Raw genomic sequence first — 27,186 nt, forward strand, 5'->3', positions numbered from 1 at the left:
AATGACAGTTGTATTTTTCTAGCTTGTTACTGAAAGGTCGTGAGTTCAAATCCAGGCCGAGTCATACCAAAGACCCAAAAAATGTGACCCAATGCCTCCCTGCCCTCAGCGTTAAGAAGTTGGATTGGGGGGTTAAACCACCAAATGGTGGATTGTGGGTTAGGGTTAGGCTTAGGCTGTGTCTGTAGCTCACCGCTCCCCCAGGGGAGGGGTCAAATACGGAGAACAAATATTACACACCTAGATGTGACAGCTAATGGTACTTTAACATGACTCCTGGTGTTTAGTCTGACTCCTGAACTTTGGAGGGATTCTAACTACCAACCAAAACAGACACCCGCTGATTTTTGGAAAACAATAAGTGGGACAATTCTTCTCTTGTGGTGCCGCAGCGGGCGGGAAGACTGTCCCAACACATCACACAGGTAGACACGCTAGCAATGTGAAAGTTATGTGAACATCTTTCAAATTTCTAAGAACTTCCCAACCACTAACATGACCCCAAAAATAAAGCATAGTTTGGTTTATTCATCTTTTGTAACATTATGAGACAGGGCCTGAGTAACTTAGGATGTAAAAAATCATTTGTTCTGGATCGAGTCCACTTGTGTTTGGTCTGTATTCAGTGTCATCAGCCATTCCTGTTCCGGACCAAAACTTGTAAAGAAAACAACGTGTCTAAAGATCTCTCCAGTCATTGGCCAGGAGTTACGAGGGAGGAGCAATGCAACTAGAAGCAGAATTGATGGAAGTGCTGCACTTTGCAATCCTTGTCGTAATAGTTCACTTATTCAAACCTTATCTTTTGCTGATCAATTTTGAACGCCTTCATCAGCGTCACTTTCTATTGCTACTTTGGTATGGTGGAGACATGCTGCAACACGATAACCAACAGCTAAGAAAGTACGCTGATAAATTTGTTCAGGTTTATCGGGTGAAACAAACTCTGGTTCACTTTAAGCAAACCAAATGTGTCCAGTCTGAATAAACCCTAACTGTAAGTTAATTCTGTCATGGTGCTTTTGATGCATGTAAAATTAAATGTTTTTTACTATTTCATTAATGTGCTAATTAGAATAATATCAATTTCCTGCAATTCTGCAAAAACCATGCCAGAAATTGCTACAGTGTTAGGAGTGGCAAAATCAACAGTGTGGTCCAGAAAGAAAGAAAGCACTGGTGAACTCAGCAACGCAAAAAGACCTGGACGTCTACGGAAGACAGTGGTGGATGATGGCAGAATCATTTCCATGGTGAAGAGGAACCCGTTCACAACAGCCAACCAAGTGAACAACACTCTCCAGGAGGTAGGCGGATCAATATCCAAGTCTACCATCAAAAGAAGACTGCATGAAAGTAGATCCAGAGGGTACACTGCAAGATGCAAGCCACTCATAAGCCTCAAGAATAGGAAGGCTAGACTGGACTTTGCTAAAAAGCATCTAAAAAAGCCAGCACAGTTCTGGAAAAACATTCTTTGGACAGAAGAAACCAAAATCAACCTCTACCAGAATAATGGCAAGACAAAAGTATGGAGAAGACGTGGAGAAGCTCCTGATCCAAAGCACACTACATCATCAGTAAAACACGGTGGAGGCAGTGTGATGGTCTGGGCGTGCATGGCTGCTAGTGGCACTGGGACACTAGTGTTTATTGATGACGTGACACAGGACAGACGCAGTCCAATGAATTCTGAGGTGTTCAGAGACAGACTGTCTGCGCAGATCCAGGTGAATGCAGCCAAACTGATTGGACGGCGTTTCATAATACAGATGGACAACGACCCAAAACATACAGCCAAAGCAACTCAGGAGTTTATTAAAGCAAAGAAGTGGAATATTCTTGAATGGCCAAGTCAGTCACCTGATCTTAACCCAACTGAGCAGCATTTCACTTGTTGAAGACTAAACTTCAGACAGAAAGGCCCACAAACAAACAGCAACTGAAAGCCGCTGCAGTAAAGGCCTGGCAGAGCATTCAGAAGGAGAAAACCCAGCATCTGGTGATGTCCATGAGTTCAAGACTTCAGGCTGTCATTGCCAACAAAGAGTTTTCAACCAAATATTAGTAATGACCATTTTGTTTCCAGTTATTTCATTTGTCCAATTACTTACCAGCCCATGAAATGAAGGGATCGTGTTGAAAAACTGCTTTTGTTTTTCACATTTTTATGCAATGTTTTTGTTCAACCCATGGAATAAAAGCTGAAAGTCTGCACTTCAATGGCATCTGAGTTGTTTTATGTCAAATTCACTCTGGTAATGTATAGAAACTAAACCAAATAATTATGGTTCTGACTGTGATATTGTATGTCAGTGTAAAAGCTGTGCATATGACAATAAAAATGATTCTTATTGATAAATAATAAAACCCTTTGTAGGAAACTTCAAAAGTTATCATGCATTTCTCAAAAATGTCGCTTCAAAAGCGTATCCAAATGTTTAGAGGACAGACATTTTAAAAACATTATCGTGATATGTAAATGTGACCCACTCTGGCTGCTTTAAATTGAATGGCTTATTATTTTTTATAAATCATTATTTTATTATTATTGTTCTGGACCATCTTTTTGTTCCTGCACTCAGATGTTACACCATATAGCCTCCTTTACCAGAATAATGAATGCTGTTTGATTCAGTGGTGCAATAAGTCTGTTGTTATTTTCTGGTGACTTTTCATGAAAACCAACACAATTCATTGAAACAACTTCAGAGGGCCTTACAGTGTGACCCAGCAGCGTGGTTAAACCCAGCTAAACTTCTGTAGGAGTTGTGTCAGTTACCTCTCTCTTCAGGCTTTTGTTCCTCTGCTCCAGCAGCTCACAGGCCTGATGGGGAGGAACATACAGCATTGTTCAAACACTTCTCTAATCATCAGTAAGACGCAGACGTGCAGGTGTGTCCGTGTGATGGACTAACCCTTCTCTCACACACCTCATGCAGCAGGTCAGCTCTCTGCATTTGTCTCTTCCGGCTCCTCTGAGCTGCAACTCTGTTCTTCTCTCTCCTCTTCAGCCTCCTACCTTCATCCAGTGTACACTGACACACACGTCAACAAACACATGCATGAGCCTCGACAAAAACACATACACGGGTGTCAACAAACGCAAAAACAGGTGTAAACAATCATGTAAATGTAATAAACATATAGGAAAGAACGGACAGACAGAAAGAAAGAACACTAATGGTCCTACATGGGAGATCCTTGTAAACACATATGTAGGTGAACACACATATGCATACAGATACATTTAAGCAAACACAATCTATTTGATGGTAAATCTGCTTCTTTATCAATGTTTTTCCTGGAACTTCCCCTTTTTCTGCTTCAGATTCTGCACCTTTCTGTCATCGCTGCAATCTCAAAAACAATAAAAAGCACAAACAAATGCTAAATAAAACAAATGACCCCCTAATGGTCTTTTCTGCATGCAGCAGCCATTAAAGACAGAGAGTTTACCTGTTGAACCTGCCATCCTTCACAGAACTGCTCCTTTACCATCATCTCCTGAACAGACTGGAGGGACTCTGACATTGTTGATGGCCAAGCTGGAAGAGTTCAAGTGGAAGTGCAGCATCTGATGCAGTGGGTCAACAGTCCAGACAAGTTTAGAGCACCAAAATAAAAACAGGCTGCACTTTCGCATCAACTTTCTTTGACTTCTCACTTTCAATGCCTTATAAGGAGAAGTTGTGGGTTTAGTTTCCAATAAGTTCACATGAATTCTGTCCACAGCCCAACATTTGTGGAGTGACAGATGGTTTTAGTGGTTTCTTCTTCTTCATGATTTTGCTGCTGATACTCTGCAGTAACTACAGCAACTCTGTGGCTAGATGCTGCACTCTCTGAATGGGGAGGAAATGCTGCTATCCACTCCAAGAACTCATGGTCTTCCAGCTCTCTGAACATCCGAGTCAGTCTTCCAGCCTGGTGCAGGTCAACAATGTGGTTTCTGGTGTCCTTAGACAGCTCTTTGGTCTCTGACATAGTAGTCTGGAGTGAGACTGTTTGAGTGTTTGGACAAGTGTCTTTTCTATGGATAAAAGTTCAAACAGTGGCATTAATACAGGTAATAAGTGGAGGACAGAGGATCCTCTACAGAAGAAGTTACAGGTCTGAGATCCAGAAATGTTGCTTGTTTGTTGGTGACAAAATACTTATTTTTCACTATAATCTACAAATTCTTTCAAAATCAGAAAATGTGATTTTCTGGATTGTTTTACTCATTTTTTCTCTCATAGTTGAGATTTACCTATGATGAAAATTTCAGGGCTCTCATCTTTTTGGAGAACTTGCACAATTGGTGGCTGACTGAATCCTTTTTGCCCCAGTCTAGGTGAAGGCACTAAGCTTCTGGCTGAACAACTGGAACCACACAGGCAACGGATGTTCAAAAGTTCCAATTTTGTTTTATTTCATGTCTCTTTATTTTTATGAGAGGAGGAAAACACTTTTCACCATGACGTCCATGCAGTTATTTAGTCATTTTAAAGGCAAGCAGGTTTTCAGTGCGACATGGCAGCATGCTCATGGTTCTGCACAAGTCTCTCATCACTGCAAACAGGTTTTTTGTTTAGGGGAGAGTAAGCCTGTTGGGCTGCTGCCTCCTCTATGGCTCTTTTGATTGGCTGCCTGTTCCTGGCATGTGCTGCTTCAGAAGGTTCCGGCAATTCTTCTGGGTCAAAGCCAAACACCTCTCTGTGGATCTCCAGGGAGGCCTGGGTGGGTTTCCTGTTCAGGATCTCAGAGAGGCCTTCAACCTGGACTTGCAGAGTAGTGACTGACTGCAAAAAAAGACAAAACCGTCATGCACTTATGCAGAACTGTGCAAACATGCAGATGTCCAGGTAGGGCACCTTTATAACCTGGATGGCTTCTCTAACCAGCCCAGGAGCTGCTGCTGACAAATCCTTCATGAGACCCTCTGCTGAAACAAACAGGATCAGAACAGCCAGGATATCATCTGTGAGCCTGAGCTTCTGCTGAAAACACGAACAAACCCTTGTGATGCATTTCACTCTCACTTTCAGAATAGGCTCTTCCTGATTTTCAGAAGCTGAGTAACAGCCGAAGACATCAGCCAAAGAGCCAGAGCTTAGCTCAACCGAGTGTGTCTGTATTTATGCACATCTGTGTGCACCTGCTTTGTAAATGTGTGTATAATTGTGTGTGGCTGTGTGCACGTCTCTTTCTGTGCATCTGTGTGTGTCTCTCTGTGGATTTGTTTGTGTGTCTGCGTGGATCTGTGCTTATTGGTGTGTGTGTGTGTGTGTGTGTGTGTGTGTGTGTGTGTGTCTCTATGCATGCTTGTCTGTGTGTTTCCACCTTGTTCAGGGTCTTTGATCAAGTCCCGGGGTTGAACGGCAGGCTCATACAGGCCCTGAAACAGCAGATGACGGAGTCAGCTGATGATCCGCTCAGTTCTGTAACACACATGAACATGTAGGGCGACGGCAGTGCTGAGCTGAGCTGAGCTGAAGTGGGACAGACCAGAACTGGGGTGTTGGGTTGTACCCTTCTTTCAGCTGATCACTGAGGTCTGCTGGTCGGTGAACTGAAGCATGAACCCCTTCATGGTGTGGACCACCGCTTTCTTTACAGAGACATCATTATGATAATAATAATAATAATAATACATTTTATTTATATGGCGCCTTTCTGGGCACTCAAGGTCGCCTCACAGTACAAAGTAGGTAAAAACATAAAAATACAACAATAAAATTCCAGAACACAAAATAAGTTAACAGTTAAAAACAGCAATTTAAATATTATGAGCTAAAAGCATGACGGAAAAGGAAAAAAAAATTGGGATGTCTGCAGAAGTGAACTTCTCTGAGCTGATTCTTAAAGACAGACGGATGGCAGAGGATGTTTCTATAGAAAGAGATCTTTCTATAAATAGTTTTAACTAAACAAATCAAAGTTTGACAAGTTAACCATTTAACATCTGAGCTTCACCCCAGTGTTGACATTCTTTTGACTAGAATAGAAGAGAATAGAACAAAACTTTTTTGAACCCAAAAAAGGGAAATGAACTCTATTGGCAGATAGATGATTGAAAAACATTTTAAAAAATGTAACAGAAAATGTTATTTTCCTGGTTCTATGAGGTGTTGTAGAGTGTAATAGCCGAGGAAAGGTCTGCAAAAGTTCTCCTTCCTAGCGGTGTCAAATTATCGCGCTTAACACAAGTATTTCATTTCAGACTAAAAAGCCCTTTATTGGTTCTACTCGCATTATTCTTATTTTTTAATTTATAACTGTTAACAATTATGTAAGGAATAGTGCCACGATAAGGTGTCTGTTATCAAAAATTACTGTTAAACGCAGAAACCTGATGGTATCTTTTTTTTTTTTATTGAGAGAGGGACATTGCATTTTAATGAACAATAAAAAATCAAATGTAAATATGCCTGTGTTTAGCCACAGACTCATTTCCATCTGCAGCTCCCTGGCAGGTCAATGTTATTAAAGACATTAAACAGATTTTAAGAAGAAGAAACTACACATAATATAAAACAGAAGTAAAAGCCAATATACAAATGGAAATAGAGCATAACACTAAACCAAATATAATCTTTAAAAGGGCATATATCATGCTTCTCTTAAAGGTAAACTATATTTATATGATCATTTATATTATCTATATCTTTGGCACTCTAAAGATCAATTTCTTTTAAGGAAATACGAGTTATTTTCACCGTTAATTTTCCTACCCGGAAATAACACGACTCAATCTCTGAGGCTCCGCCTTTCGCTCCTTGTGGGTGCCGCCTATTTAATTTTGTTTTGTTCTACTTGTCCTGTCCAACAGCTGGGCAGGCAGATGAGAGCTGAGGGCCTCTTGTGTTGGACATATTTTACTTTAACAAGAGGGGTTATTAATCTTCTGACAAACCAAAGGTATGTCTGAATAAACCCCTTTTGTAATTGAGGCCAAACTTTATTAATTTCAGTCATGTTTGAAAATCTTTGGTGTTGGACCGGACGGAAAAGGAAAGAAGGGAAGAAGAGAGAGGGACGTTAGAGAGAGGGGGGGGTAGGAGAGTGATAATAGGAGGGGGGGGGGGATAAAACCATGAAGCAGCATAAAGCAACAAGCTACTGGATGTTTATCATTACAGTAAGGTTCAAATGTACTACAGATCTCAAAGGGCGGGGCCTGTCCACACACGCTCAAATTTTATAAACACACCTGTTGGCTCCAGTAATGTACACAATACAAATATTGTTCACACACGCATACTTATGCCTTCAAACCAACTAGTGTGAAATATTTTATTCAATCCCGTAAACTATCAGTGCCAAGGTGAGCTAACACCTGTGCTCAGGTGAGTGTTTATGTTCTTCTAAAATGGATGGTGGAATGTGAAAAGAAGGAGGGAGAGTGATAAAAGTGAAAGCATTTAGCTGATCACCGCTAGTTCCACGGAGAAAGTGGGTTCATTCTTCACTAAAAAAGAACCCCAAAGTGGAATTTTAATCCATTCATGCATTTCTGAGTATTCCTCTAAAAACCTGCCCTCTGAGCACCAGCCCCTACATATCCATGAAAACGAGTGACTTCTCATAAGATGACCCAGACCAGTGACAACACTCACTTTGAGGAAGAGTCTGCACTGCCAGCACCGCCCCCAGACTAACACACACACACACACATTTTCTCCACAGAGCTAGCGGTGATCAGCTAAATGCATTCATTGCACAATATGCACATCCATCTTTGTAAAAGTTTGGATGTTGTTAGTTTTTCATGGGTGAAACGCAGACACGCCCTCGTTGACGTTATGAAAGGGGCAGCACAGAGCAAAAGGCGATGCCTCAGAAATAAGAGTTGTTATACTTCATGTAATATTGATGATTCAGGACTACAGACTTAGTTTGAACAGGCTTTATTGTGGCTAGATCAGGGGTTGGCAACCTGTGGCTCTGGAGCGGCATATGGCTCTTTCATCCCTGTGGTTTTGTAAAACAAATGTTATTTCCCAAGATTGTCGTGGTGCCTTTAACACCGTCGGGATGTGCGAGTTGGCAGGAGGAAGAAAGCAGCGTGAACGTGCGGAGGAGACGTGAACGCTGACCAGAGTCTGTTATGGGATGGAATGTTCCTCTAAAAAGACAGTACATGTTGAACGAGGTTGAATGAGAAGTGAATAAAAGCTAAATCCTTCAGGTCGTCTGTCGTCCAGCTGTTGTATTTTTGTGAGCAGGTCTGAACCAGGAGCAGTTTCATGGTTCACAAACATAGTTTTAAAAAACATCAAACAAACGGGCTGAATATTAGGTTTTTAAAATAATTTAAAAGTAGACATTTTCTAAGTAAACTTCTACAGTATGTGACTATCAACCTGAGTCACGACTCCCGCCGGCATGTTATCCCAACAATGTTCCACCCAGGTAGGACAACGATGGAGAATTTACAGAAAATTGAAGTTCCTGTAGAAAACAGCATGTTTAATGACACCTGGGCAGAATTGTTTGCTTGCTACGACTTTACCAGTATGATTCATATGTAATGAAGAATTAGCAAACAACAAAGTCTCAAAAGTGGCGAGACATCCCAAAATAACACCCAGCTAAACACGCAGCTTTGAAAAAAATCTATTGGAGAAGTGGATTTACTGCTAGTTAGTTATGAAATATTTGCCAGTTTTGTGGGGAAATAGTTCTCATCAGAACCCATTAAATGACAGAGGATCTAAATAAAAGAATTAGTATCTTAAGCATTGTGTTTTCCTAGTCAGTTGATGATGCTGATTGCAATGCTAGCACAATTAACGTTTCTTCAGGAAATTTATAAACGAGTGACATGATGCCATTCACTGGAAACACCGGGTTTTCCAAAGTAGAGGTAAGATCAGGCCTATAAAATCCAGCCTGACCCGACCCAGGCCCACGGGCATTAAAGCCCAACCCGGCCCGAACCAGACCAATTAACTTTCCAGGCCCGAGCCCGAAGCAAACCCGAAATTTCAATTTATCCCATAATATTTTTGGCAGAAGAAAACGCTAAATTTCTTAAGGTTAAAATAATCTACATATTTCTATGATCATGATAAATGCATTTGCACAAAGAAATAACGCTGGAACACAGAATAAGATGCCAGACAAAGAGAGTGAAAGAGAGATCTTGATGCGCACTCGCTTCATTACGCAGAGAAATACTGCAGCCACGGCGGTGCGTGTTTGCCTTTTCAGTTCCCCTGTCTTAAGTTTATCCTTGACTTCTTGCTGCTCCATATTGGGGATACCTAAACAAAATAGATGCAGACTTACGGAGGGAAGATTACATTCAGGACACGTGCGCAAAGCGGGCCCTGGCTCTGCGTCTGCGCTTGTTTAGTAGTAGGTATATAGCAATGACCTTACAGCGCCTTCTCTGTTTTAACCAAATTATTTATTTATAAGAAGTATTCCTTAGTTTAGTATCCACACATCATTTTAGTATACATTTTTATAAACATATTGTAACGACCCAGAGTTTGGACAGAGCTGCGGGTGGCCGGGGCCCCCCTCTTTCTGCCAGTTGCTGGACCACACTGTATGTCAATCAACGGTGGGCTGGTGACTGGGGGGCGGGGTCTACCTGTGTGGGTGTGTGTGTGTGTGTGTGTGTGTGCGTTCGGTGAACGTTCTCCCTCTGAGTAAGAAGAAGCTGGCTGTGCCTTTCGGTTCGTGCGGTAACCGTTCTGACATTCAGGATTAACAAAGAGCTGTTTGACAACCGCCCGCCTAAGGAGCTTCTTTGCAGCCATTACAATATATTTATTAAAAAAGTCAGCGAGAGAGAAGCCCGGCCCGAACCGACCCGAACGTAATGATTGTCATTTTAGTCAACGACCCGACCTGAAATTCGGGTCAAGAACACAGACCAATAATTGGCTGCTAGTCCTGATCTAGACCTACACAAGAAACGACTCTCACTACAGACGGAGCTTGATCTCATCTCGACCAAGGCAGGTCAGAACGTCGCTACTTAAATCAGGACAACGTTTCTTCGTTTAATATAAATGAGATGTTTGCAAAGTTCTACTTGACTCTTTATACATCCGATTGTCCACACTCCCCAGATCCTGCACTGGATAAAATTAACTTTACACATTTCGCTGATGCTGAAACTCCAGGGGCCTCATTTATAAACGTTGCGTACGCACAAAAGAAGGCGTACGCCACTCTCTACGCAATAGTTGAGATTTATAAAAAGCAAACTTGACGGGAAAATGTGCGGTCCTTCACGCAAGCTCTGACCCAGGCGTACGAACAAAAACGGGTGAAATGAGAAACGGCGACGCCGTCGGCAGATGGAAGAAACACGTGAAAGTGAAAATGACAATCCTGCCTCTCAGAAATAAAATGAAGACTTCACAAAGAAAGTCTTACAATTAACAGCCTACACCAACACCCGTTTGATCGATCAGCAGTGAAACAAACAAAAAAATCAAACGAAAATTACAACAGAAATTCAAATGAACACTTATTTGGAAAAAGAAAAGTGAAATATGTTCTGCAATATTGGCATGTTGTGCAATTCATCCTCATAAATAATGTAGTTAACAAAACGAAATAATGTACAAAACTGACATTCTCGTCAGTGTGTCCGTCTGGTGGAGCAGATATAGGTGCGGGCGTGCGGACGGACGGACAGACGTACTAATTGTCCACTGTGGAAAGTTGTTTTCATATTAAAACATTTCTTCATAAGCTATGGAAGTATGGTATTCATGCATATGCCTTTAGTTTGTTTTATTTTTGATAAAACAATGTATGGCGTATGTCTCAACCATTCAGAAAGCAACAAGAAATTACATTTGCTGAACAATTTCCCATTTCCACGTCGATTATTACTGACATCTGTAGCTTGTCAGATGTAATTAAATGGAGGGAAATAAAATGCTCCATCACAATGACGCACAATGGCTGATCTTACGCTCTTAGAAGATGTGGCAAATGGAAGAATTCGGAGTGAACGCATCTTTAGACAGCAAGAAGACTTGTTGGCAAACGAGGACGAGTGGCTTATGAGCCGGTTCTGACTTCCTCCAGCCGTCCTGTTGGACCTCTGCGGGCTTTTGGGCCCGGCGTTACAGAGGAGCACTCGGAGGAACCACGCGTGTCACCCGGTGCATCTGGCGCTCCGGTCCCCCCCCCCTCCTCACAACCTCGAATGGTTGTGAGGCTACAGCATTTACGGCCTCCGCCACCGTTTGCCGCTCACGTGCCTTTTTGGCATTAGTAATGCCCACACTGTTCCCTCCAAACAGCACTTTTCTCCTTTTTTCCACCTCGCCAACGATAACTTCTACTTCACATTGAGTGAAGATACGTTTTTTTGATTTCCTCCGGTGTTTGCCATGGTTCCGCAATCAATGAATATTCATTTGTGGGCGTTTCACGGACTATTTATGGGCAACTATGGGCGTGTCATGAAGCCGCAAAAAGCTGCCCTGCATTTAGAATCGGTTGTGATTTATTAAGGGAAAGATGCGTAGGATGTGCGTGCGCACGGTTTTATAAATCCGAATATTTCTTTGCGTACGCACGTCCTATGTTTCATCCGTACGCCATTTCTGACGCAAATCCTACGCAAAGTTTTATAAATGAGGCCCCAGGTCAGGGGTGCTCATTACGTTGATTGCGATCGACCGGTCGATCTTCAAGCATAAGATGGTAGATCGCAGGTCATCAAAGATAAATAACAAAAAAAAATTACTCCAAAAAAATCCACCAGCCAATCAAAATCCTCACCGAGAAGAACGGGACATGATTGACATGCAGAACGGCCAATCAGACATACTATGACATACGTCACTACACAGGCGTGTTTAAATTCACTGAGCACAAATTCTGTCTGTCATCAGAAAGTCGCTTTCTGTCTTGTCAAGTCAACGGGAGAAGACCACTCCGGACAACCGAGGGGTTTATTGAAGCCGCCCCGCGTGTGTCCTCCTGCTATCGGCTCTGCAGTTCCAGCTCAATAATTACAAACTCATTAAGGAAGCTGTTTTTTTCCGTGGCACGCGCTTCGTACGGAGCCAGCAGCACTTTAAAATGCCACGCTCCCCGCTTTGCACGGTTTACAACAGAGCATGACAAACGATAGTAACTGCTTTCTGTTTCTGTAATAAAACGCCTCATCTGTTCATACAAAACTATTTTTGTGTAATCTTACTATGTAGTTTTTCATCATCAGTATAGAAACAACAATGTTCAAATAAACATGTAACAAATAAACAAACATTTAACAACAAACATTTATTTCATGATATATGTAAGGGTTAATGGCCAACAAAGTGTGCAGTTAGTACTTTTTAACGCACGCTGTGGAAGCCTGAACCGGAGGACGGTTTCTTCCGCGAAGTGCGTTAAAAAGTAATAACTGCACACTTCGTAAGCCATTAACCCGCTTACACCATGGTCAGTTACAAAATTAATACATATTAACCAGGTTTTAGTCCTTAATTCTTGTTTTTTTTCCGATTTGGATCGCTTTTCTCACAAAAAGCGGACTATATGTTACGTGATGCGGCGCGGCGCGCCGCACCACCGCTGCAGTCAAGTTTCGGTGATATATATATGCTGATCGTCCCGATGGGTTGAATAAAGCATCAGTTCAGCAGGGCTCCAGACTAACTTTTTTCACTAGGAGCACTGTGGCCCCTAAATGAAAATTTTAGGGGCACAACCAGAAAATTTAGGGGCGCACACCGTAAATCAACATGCTAACCGAATCTGCTAATTTCCACTGTATTACTAATAATACAGTGATGCAACAAGGTAAACTGACAGCACCATCGCTGTCATGACAGTACAAATAGTAAAACAAATACCATACATTCAGAAGGGAAAAAAAGGGCTTAGTAAGAGAAAAGCTCCAAAACTGATTGAAATTTATGTTGGTGACACCAAATAAGTGCAGCCAAGATGCACAATAAGCGTGTTTGAGATCACCCAGGTGGAGGAAACGCTGAGCAGATACCCTGGTGTGTGATCTTTTTGCTCCAACATCACCTGTCAATCATCACAAAAATATCACAAGAAAGGGGCGGGAGCAAGGCCCCAACCTACGTGAACACAGCTGGAAATTTAGTAATGTGCTGACTGAAAAGCGGCCCTATTGACTACAAAACAATGCATTATGGGACATGTGTCATGATGGGTTTTTGTAGTTGGGTGATCAATTAAAATAGTTTAAAATACGAATTGATTAAAAAAGGCTGCATACATTACAAAACATTCAAATCAATATAAAATATATAATAACACAGATCATACTAAGAGGAAGAGGCATATTAAAACTAAATTGAATGTTAAAGACAACTCCAACTTCCTGTTCTCACTCAGTCTCGCTGCAGAAAACTCTGTGATTTTGGCTAATCTGACGAAGATCACTGAGGTAAACGCTGCTGATATAAAGGACTGTAACTCCAAAGTGCATAATTTGTAAAAAGTAATTTCTGTGCTGAAAAAAGAAAATGATGACTTAAAAGAGAGCAACAGCACACATCGGTCTTGGAAATGGTTGTGGATACAGTACATCGCCTGGAGGAGAGAAACTGGGAGGCACCGGCAAATCATCATCCAGTTCTCCATGAGGCACTACCGCGACATCTTCAGGAAAGGTTTCTAAGGATGCAAAGGTTTGTAAAGAGCTGGGAATCTTCTTCAAGCAGGATTTCTGCAAATCTGACCGAGAAGCAAGAGCTGCTGTCTGGCCCAAAATGGAGAAAGCGAGAGCTGCGGGACAGAACGTGTACTATCGGGGCCATATCGGGTACGCCAACGGAGTCCGTTTGTTTCCAAACTAGCTGTGTTTTATTTATTCTTCTTTATACGTTTGGAGTTAATTACCATAAATGCTTTGTTATTTAAAGCATAAACTTCATTTGCTCCGTTTTTTCCACACCTTAAGTTCACAGAGGAAAGTGAAACTCTGTTGTTGTTAACTTGAAAGTTATAAATTATAAAGTATTTTTCTAAAAGTTTGAGGTCTAGTTTTGCATTACAATGTTGTTTGGGATCTGAATTCCAACCGCTCACTTTCACCTTCAGTAACTAGCTAAGTAAGTAACTTTTTGTTCATTTTTGTGTTATTGTTTTTTTGCATTTCATCCTTAATTTTAACTTTGTTTCTTTAAATGTTAGGGGTTCATGAGACAATGTAAAAAGAAAATCCATGTTCCTATTCTGTAAAAATGTGAAAGCCAGCTGCATTCTACTGCAGGAAACTCATTCTGTTAAAGCAGACCAACAGTTTTGGTCTAATCAATGGGGAGACAAAATCCTATTCTGTCACGGTACAAACAAATCTTCTGGAGTTGCTTTGCTCTTTAAAAACTGTCTGTTCAAAGTGATTACCCGTATCTCTGATAAAGACGGCCACTGGCTCATCTGTGTTCTTAAAACTGATGATGGTTTTCTGATCCTTTGCAATGTCTATGGCTATAATATTCCTAGTCAAAACAAGTCATTATTAACAGAAATTGCAAAACATGTCAAACTTCTCAATCATAAGTACTGTACAAATACTGTAGTAATTGGTGGTGATTATAACATGGTTCTAGATGAATGGCTGGATAGAGGACCCTTAAAGTTCAGGACCCATCATATTAATCCAACTTTACGGGACTTTTGTCTTGATCTTAATGTTTCTGACCCCTGGAGGATTAAAAATCCTCTCAAACATTGTCTTGGTTCAAGCCAAATGGATCTTCAAAATCTCGGATTGACTTCTGGCTAGTCTCAAATAACCTTCTACAAAACAAAATAGACGTTAACATCTCAGCAGCTCCCCTGACTGATCACTGTTTGATTGAACTTAATGTCAGCTCTCAAATCCAAAAATCCTTTGGAAGAGACTACTGGAAATTTAATTCTTCACTTCTCAATAATGAAACTTTCTGTAATGCTGTTATGGAATTATTAGAAACAATAAATAGTGATTCAACCCTAAAATCTTACACTGATAAGTGGGAAATCTTTAAATTCAAAGTACGTCAAACTGCCGTTAAACATAGCAAATTAATTGCAAAACATTATAAGCAAAAAGAAACTGAAATACTGACTGAGTTAAATCAGATTTGTTCCAAGCCTGTTTTCAATGAGGATGATAAACAACGCAGAAGCATTTTACAGTGTTCCCTTGTCGATATTTATATTAAAATAGCGAAAGGAGCCTTCATCAGATTCCGAACAAAGTGGGTGGAGCTTGGTGAAAAGAGTACCGTAAATTCCAGACTACAAGCCGCTACTTTTTTCCTGCGCTTACAGCCCTGCGGCTTATTCAGTGAGGCGGCTAATTTGTAGATTTATTTGGCAGCCGCCTTGAACGTACTTTTGATCTTGGAGCTGGGGTTGAATGCGTAATCCAGGGGTCGGGAACCTTTTTGGCCAAGAGAGCCATAAACGCCACATATTTTGAAATGTAATTTCGAAAGAGCCATACAATAATGTAGTGTCCCTTTCCCACACTGAGGCACGGAGACTTAACCTTTTTTAAGGTTCTTTATTCTGGTTACTGCAGACCGCAACAAACGCCGTTCAATTAATTCAGCAACTCCTAAATCTCTCCCGCCGAGACGAGAGCGCTTCTCCCAACTTTATATTCCCCCCTCCTGCTCCAGCCCTCCCATTTCCCTTCTTCGGCCCATAGCTGAACCCCATTGGTCCAAATTACCTAAGAACAGGCTGAGCGACAGAACTGAGGGCCAATCAGATCTCTGCTTGATGCGTTTAATGAACTCCAGAACTTTTAACGCAGCCCAACAGCCATCCAACTCAGTCCGCGACAATATGTTTAAAACTAAATATTCAAATGAATGTGTGCATTTGATGTAATTTCAACATTTTTAAAGTACAATAAGTCTGTGGATTCTTTTTAATAACATCGTTATGCTGTTGCTAATAAATGATGAGTATTTCTCATGGTAGTTCTGCCGATGGTCTAGTCTGGTTGATACGTGGTGAGTTTCTGCTTCATTTTTTTTCCTTTTTTTTTTTTTTCTCGTATACTTTATTTATCCCTCAATGGGGAAAGTCTTCTCCGCATTTGACCCATCCCCTGGGGGAGCGGTGAGCTGGCGTTGATACTTTAAACGTGATCGTAGGTCTGAATGTTCTGTAGATGTGACAAAGACTGCTCACATGCAGACGGGGAGCCAAACACACACTCACACGCTGCAGTGAGTGACGGGCAGCGGGTTTTACATTTTTACAATCCCTGCGCGATTCACCTGCTGCCTGTCCCCACAACACCTCAGCCCCACCCTCTGCTTTCTCCCTCACACATCCCGTCCCCGCATCTGCGCGCTCTTTCTCAGAGACGGGAGCGCGCAGTTTTAGGCACGTCAATTCACAGGTTTCCAGCTGGTACAAACTCTGTGAAATAATAGATAATAGTAACTGATAGCGCTGGCGCAGATTTTTCTCTCTAAGCACCGCTACTACTGCGCGCCTCTGGCATCGCATCGCGCCCGAGAAGGACTGGTCTAATGAAAAAAAGTATAATTAAAGATTTGTCTGCGAGCCACATGTGACCATCAAAAGAGCCATATATGGCTCGCGAGCCATAGGTTCCCGACCCCTGGCGTAATCCAACTCCAAGCAGCAAGCCAATTATTTATCTTGATTACAGCATGGACCTGACTTCAGGTCTTAGACACTTCAGTCTTGGTTCAACAAAAAGAAACACGCATGCCCAGCCGCATCCCACAATCCTTTGGTGCCATTAGACCCAACGTGCACGTTATCGCCACTAAAATATGGTGCAGCTTTCAAGTTAAAAGCAGTGTGAAAAAAATCCACCATCACCAACGGGTTTGGAAAAGCCGGTCAGCTGCGTGACGGAGAGAACAGCGCAAGCTCAGGAGTGAATTTACCTCTGAGTCAGAGTGACACTAGCCCGTCTATTAGCAGCTCCGTAATATATGAGATGATCTTCTAAACGTGCTTTTATTATTATGTTATGGTTATTATGAAGCGCCTGTTCGCTCATTTTATTTTTAATCTGTGTGGTCAGTGCTTTCTAGAGGCAGAACGAAGCCGGAAGTATGGTTAGGTGAATGCTAACAAGCGCTAAAAACATTTAGCCTGGATGAACATGAATCGATGCGGGAAAAGCTGCAATCTGCATCTTGGCTGAACGTAAATATGTGGGAACAACATCAGCCTTTATTGTGTCGGGACACGACTGGAAACACAAATCCACGTGATTGTTTGAACAGGTTCTAAGGACTGAGCGGAATTTTACTTTGAAAAGCTCACACCGCCCCACAGCCGGCGTGTGAGCTGGAGACATGTTCTCCTGCTGCTCGTTCACATAGAGCTGCGGGACAGATGGCAGTCTGAAGGCTCCCACACGTAACGACGCATCCTCTCTCGCCCCTCATCCACAAAACGTACAGTATTAAGTTCGATTGCTCTGCACAGACACTCCGTCCACCAGCAGCCACGCGCAGCGACCGGGCGCCGCGCAGGGGCGCGTGTATCGTGCTGAGGCGCACGCTTTTCAGTCGCCGTTTCTTTATTTTACTGGTGTGTTTTTTTAACCAGCCCAGTTACTACCATAATGCTGCCGCGACACAGGCGGAAGGAAAACTGCTCTCCCGTTCGCCCATCCCACCACTGCTGCTCCTTGCTCATTCTTTAAACACTGACAACAGTGTGGTGACCCGGGGAATAGCCCCACCTTAAGCCCCTAAGACTCATGGGAAATGGGGAATCGCGGATGTAAATTTCCTCATCATAACTGAGGGAAGTAATGTTGATTATGTGGTTACTGTTTGTAATTTTATGTATGATGCCTCAGTTGTCAATAAGTAAAAAAAAACTAAACACACACAAAAAAAAACCATAACTGAGGAACTTGTGAACAGGAGTGAGGTGCATGCTGTTTGGCAGATGTGGGTATCTTCAAATGCATGAGCTGACGCTAAGCTGACTCCTCCCACAGTTAGGTTAAAAACAACAGTCAGTCTTGGAGTCAGGACATGCTTTGACAGTCTGGCCACATTGCTTGTTGCATGCAGCTTGTAAACTGATGTGGTTTATGTATGTATGAAGGAAGCTTAACATGTGAAAATGAGAGGGTACGGCTCTATAACCCGGAATTTACGGTACTTCTTACTTCAGCAATCTAGAGAAGAAGAGTGCCATAAAGAAACTTCATATTAATAATCAATTATGCTCTGATCCTCAAATGATCTCTAAAGAAATAAACTCATTTTATAGTCATTTGTACTCGTCATCTTATTCCGAATCCCACACTGATACATTTTTCCAGACAATTAAAGATTTAATTCCTAAGATTGATGACAATTTTAGAAATTATTGTGATTCAGAAATAACTTTGCAGGAATTAGAGAAGGCTTTAAGCTGTCTGTCTAATGACAAAGCTCCAGGATGTGATGGACTGACCAGTAACTTTTATAAATTCTTCTGGGAGCATATCAAAGATTTAATTTTTGAAATGTTTACAGACGGTTTTATTCTATTCTTAGATTTTTACAAGTCCTTTGATATGATTGTGCATAATTTCATGTTTCAAACTCTGCAATTCTTTGGTTTTGGTAACAAATTTATTAATACAGTTAAAACCTTTTATTATGAAACCAGTATTTCTGTTTGTTTACCTCAGGGGACGTCTCACAGATTTAACATTAGCAAAGGTATAAAACAAGGTTGTCCTCCTTCACCCATTCTTTTTATTGCAGCAGCAGAAATGTCGTCTTTGCTCATTAAACACACTGACTTTGGTAAGCTGTCAGTTACAAATGCTGAATTTTCAATAAGCCAACTGGCCGACGATACAATTTTCCTGAATAATCTTCATGACATCCCAAGATTCTTAAAACTATTGACATCTTTTCAAAAGCTTCAGGCCTCAAATTGAACCTAGACAAATGTGAGATCTTACCCATTAAACCATGTACATTATTGAATGCTTATAATATTCCCATTAAATCCACAGTTAAATATCTCGGAATGCATATAACTAAAAACAAAACAGACTTGGAAAAACTAAATGTTTGTGATACACTAGAGAAATGTTCGTCTCTGCTAACTAACTGGGCACAGAGAGATCTTTCTATTTTTGGTGGAATTTTCCTCACTAAAATTGAAAGCATATCAAGATTCATATATCCCACCTATTCTATAGGTGTCCCTAAACAAGCCATTACATCTGTTAATCAAATCAATTTTAACTTCCTATGGAAAAGGAAAACACACTATTTTAAACAAGGTACGCTGACTAAAAAATATGAAGACGCAAAGCATGCTGGGAAACGTGACGTACTGCTATTGTTGCTATGCTACGAGCTAAAGGTAAGTGCTTTAGGCGAAGCAGCCAGCTTAATATGATATTTTTCAGATTTTCATCAAGACAATAACAGATCGACCATTCTTGCTTTTATTTTTACCCCTATTGAATGCTCACAGAGACACGGAAGTAGCGGCAGGAAGCGGCTTTTGCAGCAAGATGACTGAGGGCGTACCATCAGGGTGATCATGTGAATGAATGTGAATCCGATGGACGCTTTTGTGCTTTTTAAAATAAATAAATCTGTTCTCTAAACATCTTCCGTGTCTTTAATGCAATGTAATGAGTCGCAAACAGACAGAAATGTGAGGGTATCTGCTGTAAATCTATGACGTAAATCAATAACAGGATAAATGATCGGCTAGTTAGTTAGCATGTAGCCTAATAGCCTTCGAATGTAAAGCGACTGACTGCTAAAGTTAATAAAAGACAAGTCCTGAATATTATTATTCCTGTTCGACCTTAAACTACAATATCAGCTGTCTGTCAACCGACCAGCCAGTTGCCCAAATGCCGGCATACATCAAAGAGCTCTGCGGCGGAGCTAGTAGTAGCCTAGCAGGAGCTATCGTATGACAAAGCAGCCTAGTTATCATAAATCTTTTGATATTTTTCTTATATTCATTGAGACAGCTATAAAGTGATCATTTTTGTTTTTCATGTTCCTTTTTTGAACGAATATGGGTCACAGAGACACGGAAGTTACCGCTGAAAGCGGCTTTTGCCGGCGTACAGACAGCATATCCGCGTGAATGACTTATGACGTGAATAATTATTGCGTTCGAACTGATTAATTATTGCGTTTAAACGAAATAATTATTGCGTTCGCACGAGTTAATCATTTCGAGGGAACGGAATAGTATTTCGTGCGAACAAGATAACAATCTGTGGGAACAAGATATATTTTAATATGTTAATGTCAAGACACGGGCTCCGTACAATTGTCTTTATCAATAAAAAAATAAAAAATAAGAAAGGGGATGACCCACCATGATCTTGCGCTCTGCTTTGAGCGAGCGGACTGCATGGGGGAGGATTTTCATGGGAAACACCCGACGCCTTCTGGTGGCTTCAATGATAGTTTCATCAAGAAGACTTTCCACATCCACGGCCTGGTCTTCTACGGGTCAGGAAACACAGACGGTCAGAGTAAGGAGCGTCTGCTCCGCCAAACTCACCATCACACAAAGTTACCATGTGCTGCAGGAGCCTCCCCCCAAAGAAGTCCATCTATTAGTACGTTCCCCTGAACAGCAGCCTCAAAGTCCTGCACAAACAACCACAGTCACGCAATGGCATAAAGACATGCAACACAAACACACAAAAAAGGTGTCCTTTTGGTATGTTAGTGACTTACAGAAGTACATTTACTGTTATTTTTCGTAACTATTAAATTAGAATAGAATAACATTTTTTACCAGACTCTAGGTGCAAATCTCAACAAATCTCTTTGCCCCCCAATTGCCCAATTCATGCCGGGCTGCTCAAATCACCCTGCTGTCAGACCTTCAGGCCACGTCCACCACACAAATCGCGCCGCAGGTTCTCAGATCGCGTCTTTACCATGGACTTACCATTGAAACTGGCCGCCTCTGTCACGCAAATTGCATGTGATGCGAACAGAGCTTAAAAGGCTCAGACAGTTGTAAAGGAGGCAGAACTGTTGAGAAATGCTACCGGCAGCTAATCTCTTTCCAATAGTTTTTATCTTTTGATAATAAATTACCAGGTTTACAATCTTGGAACAACAAACATATGTTAAAAATACAAGTTTCGGAGTGAATTTGATTCAAATTACAAAACTGTTGAAATGTGGCCACGCAAACAAAGTGACGGAATATTTGTGTAACCGCAAACTGATCGGATAGACGTTACAAATGAGGTAGCGGCTCCGCCCACAACCCAAATGGGAATTTATAATGAGCTCCTTTGGCTCTGCTCTGCAGAAAATGTTTCTGTTTTTCAAATATTATTATGTAAAAAAAACAGTCCAAGCATAATTAATAGACGACTGGGAACGTTTTACGATAGAAAAAATATATAGTTTGAGTGGGACCATAGACTGTTACTGTCAACGAGTGGGACTTTTCCAGAAAGCGACTGCAGCTGAAAGATTTGAGCGTAAGCTCCGTATCTCTGAGACGACGCTTAAGTTGGCTTCCTATTCACAGCTTCTGATTGGCGAGGGCACTAAAGGAACATTCCTCTGCATTTTTCACACTAAGACCACCAGGCTGGGTCCTGATCAAAGACCACAGGACCTGGGGCCTCATTTATAAACGTTGCGTACGCACAAAAGAAGGCGTACGCCACTCTCTACGCAACAATTGATATTTATAAAAAGCAAGCTTGACGGGAAAATGTGCGGTCCTTCATGCAAGCTCTGACCCAGGCGTACGCACAAAAACGGGTGAAATGAGAAACGGCGACACTGTCGGCAGATGGAAGAAACACGTGAAAGGGAAAATGACAATACTGCCTCTCAGAAATAACATGAAGACTTCACAAAGCAAGTCTTACAATTAACAGCCTACACGAACACCCGTTTGACACCAGTTTTTTCTACTACAGAAATAAATCTTGTCTAAGCCTAGTGTGAGGAAAAGACTTGTTCAAAGCACTTTCCTCCCAATTTTGGATTACTGGGACATTCTGTATATGAATGCTGCCTCCAACTCTCCGTAGTCTGGACACAGTTTATCACAGTGCCCTGCGTTTCATCACAAACTCTGCATACAGAACCCACCATTGTGAACTGTACTCTCTGCTCTCTTGGTCTTCACTCAAAGTCAAGCGACAGAAACACTGGCTAATATTCACCTATAAGGCCATTCTCGGCAAACTACCTCATTATCTGTCCCGTCTTCTTTCTCCTGTTAACAACATATATAACTCTCGTTCCTCACTCAAATTGCTTCTTTATGTCCCTAGATTCCTCAGTGAATTAGGAAAAACAGCCTTTTCCATTGCTGCTCCGCTTCCCTGGAATAATATTCAAAACTCTCTGCATTTAAGTGACCTTATTCCATTGAATTGTATTAAAGCAAAACTTTCTGAGCTTTTAAAAGAAACATGCACATGTCACCCTTGACCTATCTGTACCACTTTTTAATTAATCCTATTAGTCATTGCCCTACTGTTCATTTCAATTTTAATTGCATCTGTATTTTGTAATGTATTTTATTTCAGTTGTTTTTTAACTGTATTTATTTTGTATTGATGCCCTTTGGCCCAGGTCTTCCTTGAAAAAGAGATGCAGTCTCAATGGAATTTCCTGGTAAAATAACATAAAATGAAACTAAAAAACTTGATCCATCAGCAGTGAAACAAACAAAAAAAAAATCAAACGAAATTACAACAGAAATTCAAATTAACACTTATTTGCAAAAAGAAAAGTGAAATATGTTCTGCAATATTGGCATGTTGTGCAATTAATCCTCATAAATAATATAGTTAACAGAACGAAATAATGTCCAAAACTGATATTCTCGTCAATGTGTCCGTCTGGCGGAGCAGATATAGGTGCAATTAGACAGACAGACAGATGCATTAATTGTCCACGGGGGAAAGTTGTTTTCATAGTAAAACATTTCTTCATAAGCTATGGAATTATGGTATTCATGCATATGCCTTTAGTTTGTTTTATTTTTGATAAAACCATGTATGGCGTATGTCTGAACCATTCAGAAAGCAACAAGAAATTACATTTGCGCGGAACAATTTCCCATTTCCACGTGGATTATTACCGACATCTGTAGCTTGTCAGATGTAATTAAATGGAGGGAAATAAAATGCCCCATCACAATGCGTAATGACGCACAATGGCTGATGTTGTGCTCTTGGAAGATGTGGCAAATGGAAGAATTGGGAGTGAACGCATCTTTAGACAGCAAGAAGACGTGCTGGCAAATGAGGACGAGTGGCTTATGAGCCGGTTCCGACTTCCTCGAGCCGTCCTGTTGGACCTCTGCGGGCTTTTGGGGGGGTGTCACCCGGTGCATGTTGCGCGTCGTGTCCCCCTCCGCCTCAGTCACCACTCCACTTAAAAGGGATTCCCCAATTATTGCCGCCAGTCTCTCATCAAGAGGGGTCAGCTCCGGTGTCCCCCCCCCCGGTGGCAGACACACTCTGGCGATGGAGCGCCAGACGCTCTTTTTGCCTCGACTTTGATGTCCGACCATTTCTTTTTTATTTCGGCCACGGTCCGAGGTTGTGAGGCTACAGCATTTACGGCGTCTACCACCGTCTGCCACTCACGTGCCTTTTTGGCATCAGTAATGCCCACACTGTGCCCTCCAAACAGCACTTTTCTCCTCTTTTCCACCTCGCCAACGATAACTTCTACTTCACATTGAGTGAAGTTACGTTTTTTTTTCCTTTCCTTTCTGTGTTTGCCATGGTTTCGCAATCAATGAATATTCATTTGTGGGCGTTTCACGGACTATTTATGGGCAACTATGGGCGTGTCATGAAGCCGCAAAAGCTGCGCTGCATTTAGAATCGGTTGTGATTTATTAAGGGAAAGATGCGTAGGATGTGCGTGCGCACGGTTTTATAACTCCGAATATTTCTGTGCGTACGCACATCCTATGTTTCATCCGTACGCCACTTCTGACGCAAATCCTACGCAAAGTTTTATAAATGAGGCCCCTAGACTGCTCAAACCTGGATCAAATTATGATTTCGATACATTAAACACACTTTCGGATTTGTGAAACCTTTGTCTGATTTGTGAAAATTACAGATAGGATTTTATGTTGTTGATAAATTTAAAATGATGGATCTTTGTTTGTACATCAGTCTGCCCATTGTTGTGGGGTGAGCTGTATTGTAGGCAGACGACACAAATTCACAAGATGGGAGGTAACACAAGTTCCACACAACAAATGTTTATTTTTAAACACAAAGCGCTGCGAGCAGGAAAGCAACAAAAAAATAAACCTATCATAAAGTAAAAGTGATCAAACCAACTTGTAAGATTACGTTTCTCTTTTTGGACCCTGACATTTTAATGTTTATCTCTTCCTTTTTCAGTTCCACCCTCTGTCGTCCACACTCTCCTCTCTTTAGTTCTTCGTATCTCTCCCTTCCTCATTTTCACAAATCAGAATAAAGATTCACAAATCAGAAACTGTGTTTCATGTGTTCTTTACTATCTAAACCATGCTTTAATCCAGGTGTGAGGAGTACAGGTCCTGTGGTTTTTGAACAGGACCCGGTCCGGTGGTCTTAGTGTGAAAAATGCAGAGGTATGTTCTTTTAGGGCCCTGCCTATGGGACGCTTTTTTAAAGACTTACTGACAAACAACATATAACAACGACATGGCTGCATTTCCACTGCATGGTTCAAAGGCCCAATTCTGATTTTTTCCTCTCATGTGGCACAGATCAGATATGACTGGTGACCGGGTAAGCAGGACAAAAGCGCATGGATTCCGATTTTCTCAGATCGGATTCAGGCCTCACTCATATGTGGAAATAAATCGGATACGAATCGGATGCGTCCATTTGCGTGTGTCATGTAAGCAGACAAATCGGATATTCCCCAGTAAATGTGAGTCATATGTCAGTGACGTCAACTCAGGAGAGCATCAACTGAGATCACATGACTTATTAAGGTGCTTTTGTGCGCTGATTTTGCGGTCAGCGTGTTACCTTTCAGCCTCAGCCTTCAGACCGTAGTCGGAAACCGCTGTTATTCACGACGCTGAAGTTAGCTTCCGATTCGCGAAGGCACTAAAGAAACATTCCGCTGCATTTTTCGCACTAAACCACCCAAAACCGGGTCCTGTTCAAAAACCGCTGCACCTGGACTGCTCAAACCTGGATTAAATTATGCATTGGATACTAAATAACACATTAAACACAGTTTCTGATTTGTGAAAATGTGAAATAGGTTGATTTTTATCCCATTTTACACACTGAATCCACTTCAGACCAGGTCCTGGACCTGGACTGCTCAAACCTGGATTAAATTATGCATTAGATACTAAAGAACACATTAAACACAGTTTCTGATTTGTGAAACCTTCCTCTGATTTGTGAAATAAGTTGATTTTTATCACTTTTTCTCAGACCAGGTCCTGTTCATGAAATTTGGGTGGAAATGTATTTTTTTATTCCTTAACACTTTTATTTTTTATACTGCATTGTACTATTGTATTTGTTCACACAGGTACGAGCCGGTGGCCCTAACATATCACCTGGGTGACCAAAATCACTTTGTTGCATTCCACAGACTTCTGCCCAGACAAAAGCTGGCACTTTTACGATGCACTACAGGAATCCAAGAAGGCTAGACGAGGCGACATCTAAATCTCAACATACAAAAGAAACTGGGAAACAGATGTCAGATTGGACAAATAGTTATGGTCATGGTTAGCATGTACCCCTGACTTAAGTTTTGTTTTTTTGTTCAATATTTCTTGGTTTGTTTTCTGATTTACTTTAAAGTTCCTGTTATGGTGTTTTCCTTAAAGTTGTCCTTCCCTTGTCCCCATTATCCTTAAATTCTATTTCCCACAGCGGTTTTTGAACAGGACCTGGCCTGAAGTGGACTCAGTGTGCAAAATGTGATAAAAATCAACCTATTTCACATTTTCACAAATCAGAAACTGTATTTAATGTGTTCTTTACCATCTAACGCATAATTTAAGTCAGGTTTGAGCAGTCTAGGTCCAGTGTTTTTTGCAGGACCTGGTCTGAAGTGGACTCAGTGCGTAAAATGCGATTAAAAATCAACCTATTTCACATTTTCACAAATCAGAGGAAGGTTTCACAAATCAGAAACAGTGTTTATTGTGTTCTTTACTATCTTAATTATAATTTAATCCAGGTTTGAGCAGTCCAGGTCCAGCGGTTTTTGAACAGGACCCGGTTTTGGGTGGTTTAGTGCGAAAAATGCAGCGGAATGTTTCTTTAGTCCCCTCGCGAATCGGAAGCTAACTTCAGCGTCGTCTGTTATTCCCGGTCCGGTCCCAGTCGGGACACAAACGGTAACTAATGAAGCGGGACACCGTTGCTCTGGAACAGGCTAGAAGCCGTTTGTTTCTTTCCTTGGATCAAACTGTTAGTACAGCACATCTGCAAACACTTCCTCATTCAAACCTCAGAGAGAGCACATATGGCAGAGCAGCCCCCCTTTTTCCTCTCCCCCGCATCCCCTCTCCTGCCTCATCCAGGAGCGCCCAAGGCAACGCCTCCCTCCGTCGCAGCGTTGCCTCCATGACAACCGCAGTCACACAAAAGTCCAAAGGATGTCCGCGGAAGGTGGAAATGCTGCTACGTAGTCCTCAGAACGTCTACGTTTGATAGTTTCAGCATTGTATAGTGTAAATTCAAAAATCGGATACGGGTCACTTAAAGATTATGTAAGCGGATCGTTAAAAAATCTGACATAGTAAGAAAATCGGATATGGGGATCAAGACCTGCAGTGGAAACGCAGCCTATGTGAATGTCTCAGGGGCAAAAGGTGTACAATTTGCAGAAAAAACAAGCACAAATGTATTTATACATATACAAACAGACATATACAATATATGAGAAAAAGAACCATCAACTCAATAACCTATGGGGTATAAATCGGCTCTTACCGCCTCTCTAGCGTACTATAGACTCACCGCCTGAAGCTCCCGCACCAAAGCCTGCCGCGTCTCCTCGTCCACGGCGGCCTGTCCGTCCAGCGCGCTGCTCAGGAGCTGCTTACCCCTGTCGATCAGCTCCATGACTCTTCCCTTTGACCTGACCGACACTCTGCTCTCCGGCTCGGAGTGTTGCTGTGGAGGAGTCCAAGCCGCCATCTCTCCCGCCAAATGATACAAACATTTTCAAGCTGCCACTGAGCGATGGCGTAACTTCCTGTTTCCGCCTC

At 41.7% G+C, this 27,186-nt stretch overlaps 2 protein-coding genes across 6 annotated transcripts in view; both read right to left on the reverse strand.

Moving 5' to 3' along the window:
- batf3 (basic leucine zipper transcription factor, ATF-like 3) overlaps window positions 1-4,246 on the reverse strand; it is a 28,121-nt gene extending 23,875 nt beyond the window's left edge. For 2 of the 4 annotated variants that reach the window (XM_078943080.1, XM_078943078.1), the window contains exons 1-3: window positions 3,460-4,246; window positions 2,934-3,038; window positions 2,783-2,827 (exon numbers count right to left, since the gene is read on the reverse strand). In XM_078943080.1, coding sequence (XP_078799206.1) covers window positions 2,783-2,827; window positions 2,934-3,038; window positions 3,460-3,534 — 225 coding nt within the window. In that variant the 5' untranslated portion in view covers window positions 3,535-4,246. Of the gene's footprint in view, window positions 1-2,782; window positions 2,828-2,918; window positions 3,039-3,459 lie in introns of all 4 variants that reach the window. The other 2 variants (XM_078943079.1, XM_078943077.1) reach the window with 1 other exon arrangement.
- A 143-nt stretch (window positions 4,247-4,389) lies between these two features.
- nsl1 (NSL1 component of MIS12 kinetochore complex) lies at window positions 4,390-27,186 on the reverse strand. Of its 2 annotated transcripts, none has more exons than XM_004086980.5 (6): window positions 26,936-27,186; window positions 20,510-20,582; window positions 20,305-20,435; window positions 5,326-5,380; window positions 4,857-4,927; window positions 4,390-4,784 (listed from the first exon to the last, which is right to left on the reverse strand). In XM_004086980.5, the coding sequence occupies exons 1-6, from the start codon at window positions 27,113-27,115 to the stop codon at window positions 4,506-4,508; spliced, it is 789 nt and encodes a 262-aa protein (XP_004087028.3). In that variant the 5' UTR covers window positions 27,116-27,186; the 3' UTR covers window positions 4,390-4,505. The 2 variants fall into 2 exon arrangements, with proteins under 2 accessions (XP_004087028.3, XP_023808671.1); XM_023952903.2 differs by having other exon boundaries at window positions 4,857-4,924; window positions 26,936-27,185.

Source organism: Oryzias latipes, chromosome 24 (assembly GCF_053564925.1).
Source record: "Oryzias latipes strain Hd-rR chromosome 24, Olatipes_Hd-rR_3.1".
Taxonomy (NCBI): Eukaryota; Metazoa; Chordata; class Actinopteri; order Beloniformes; family Adrianichthyidae; genus Oryzias; species Oryzias latipes.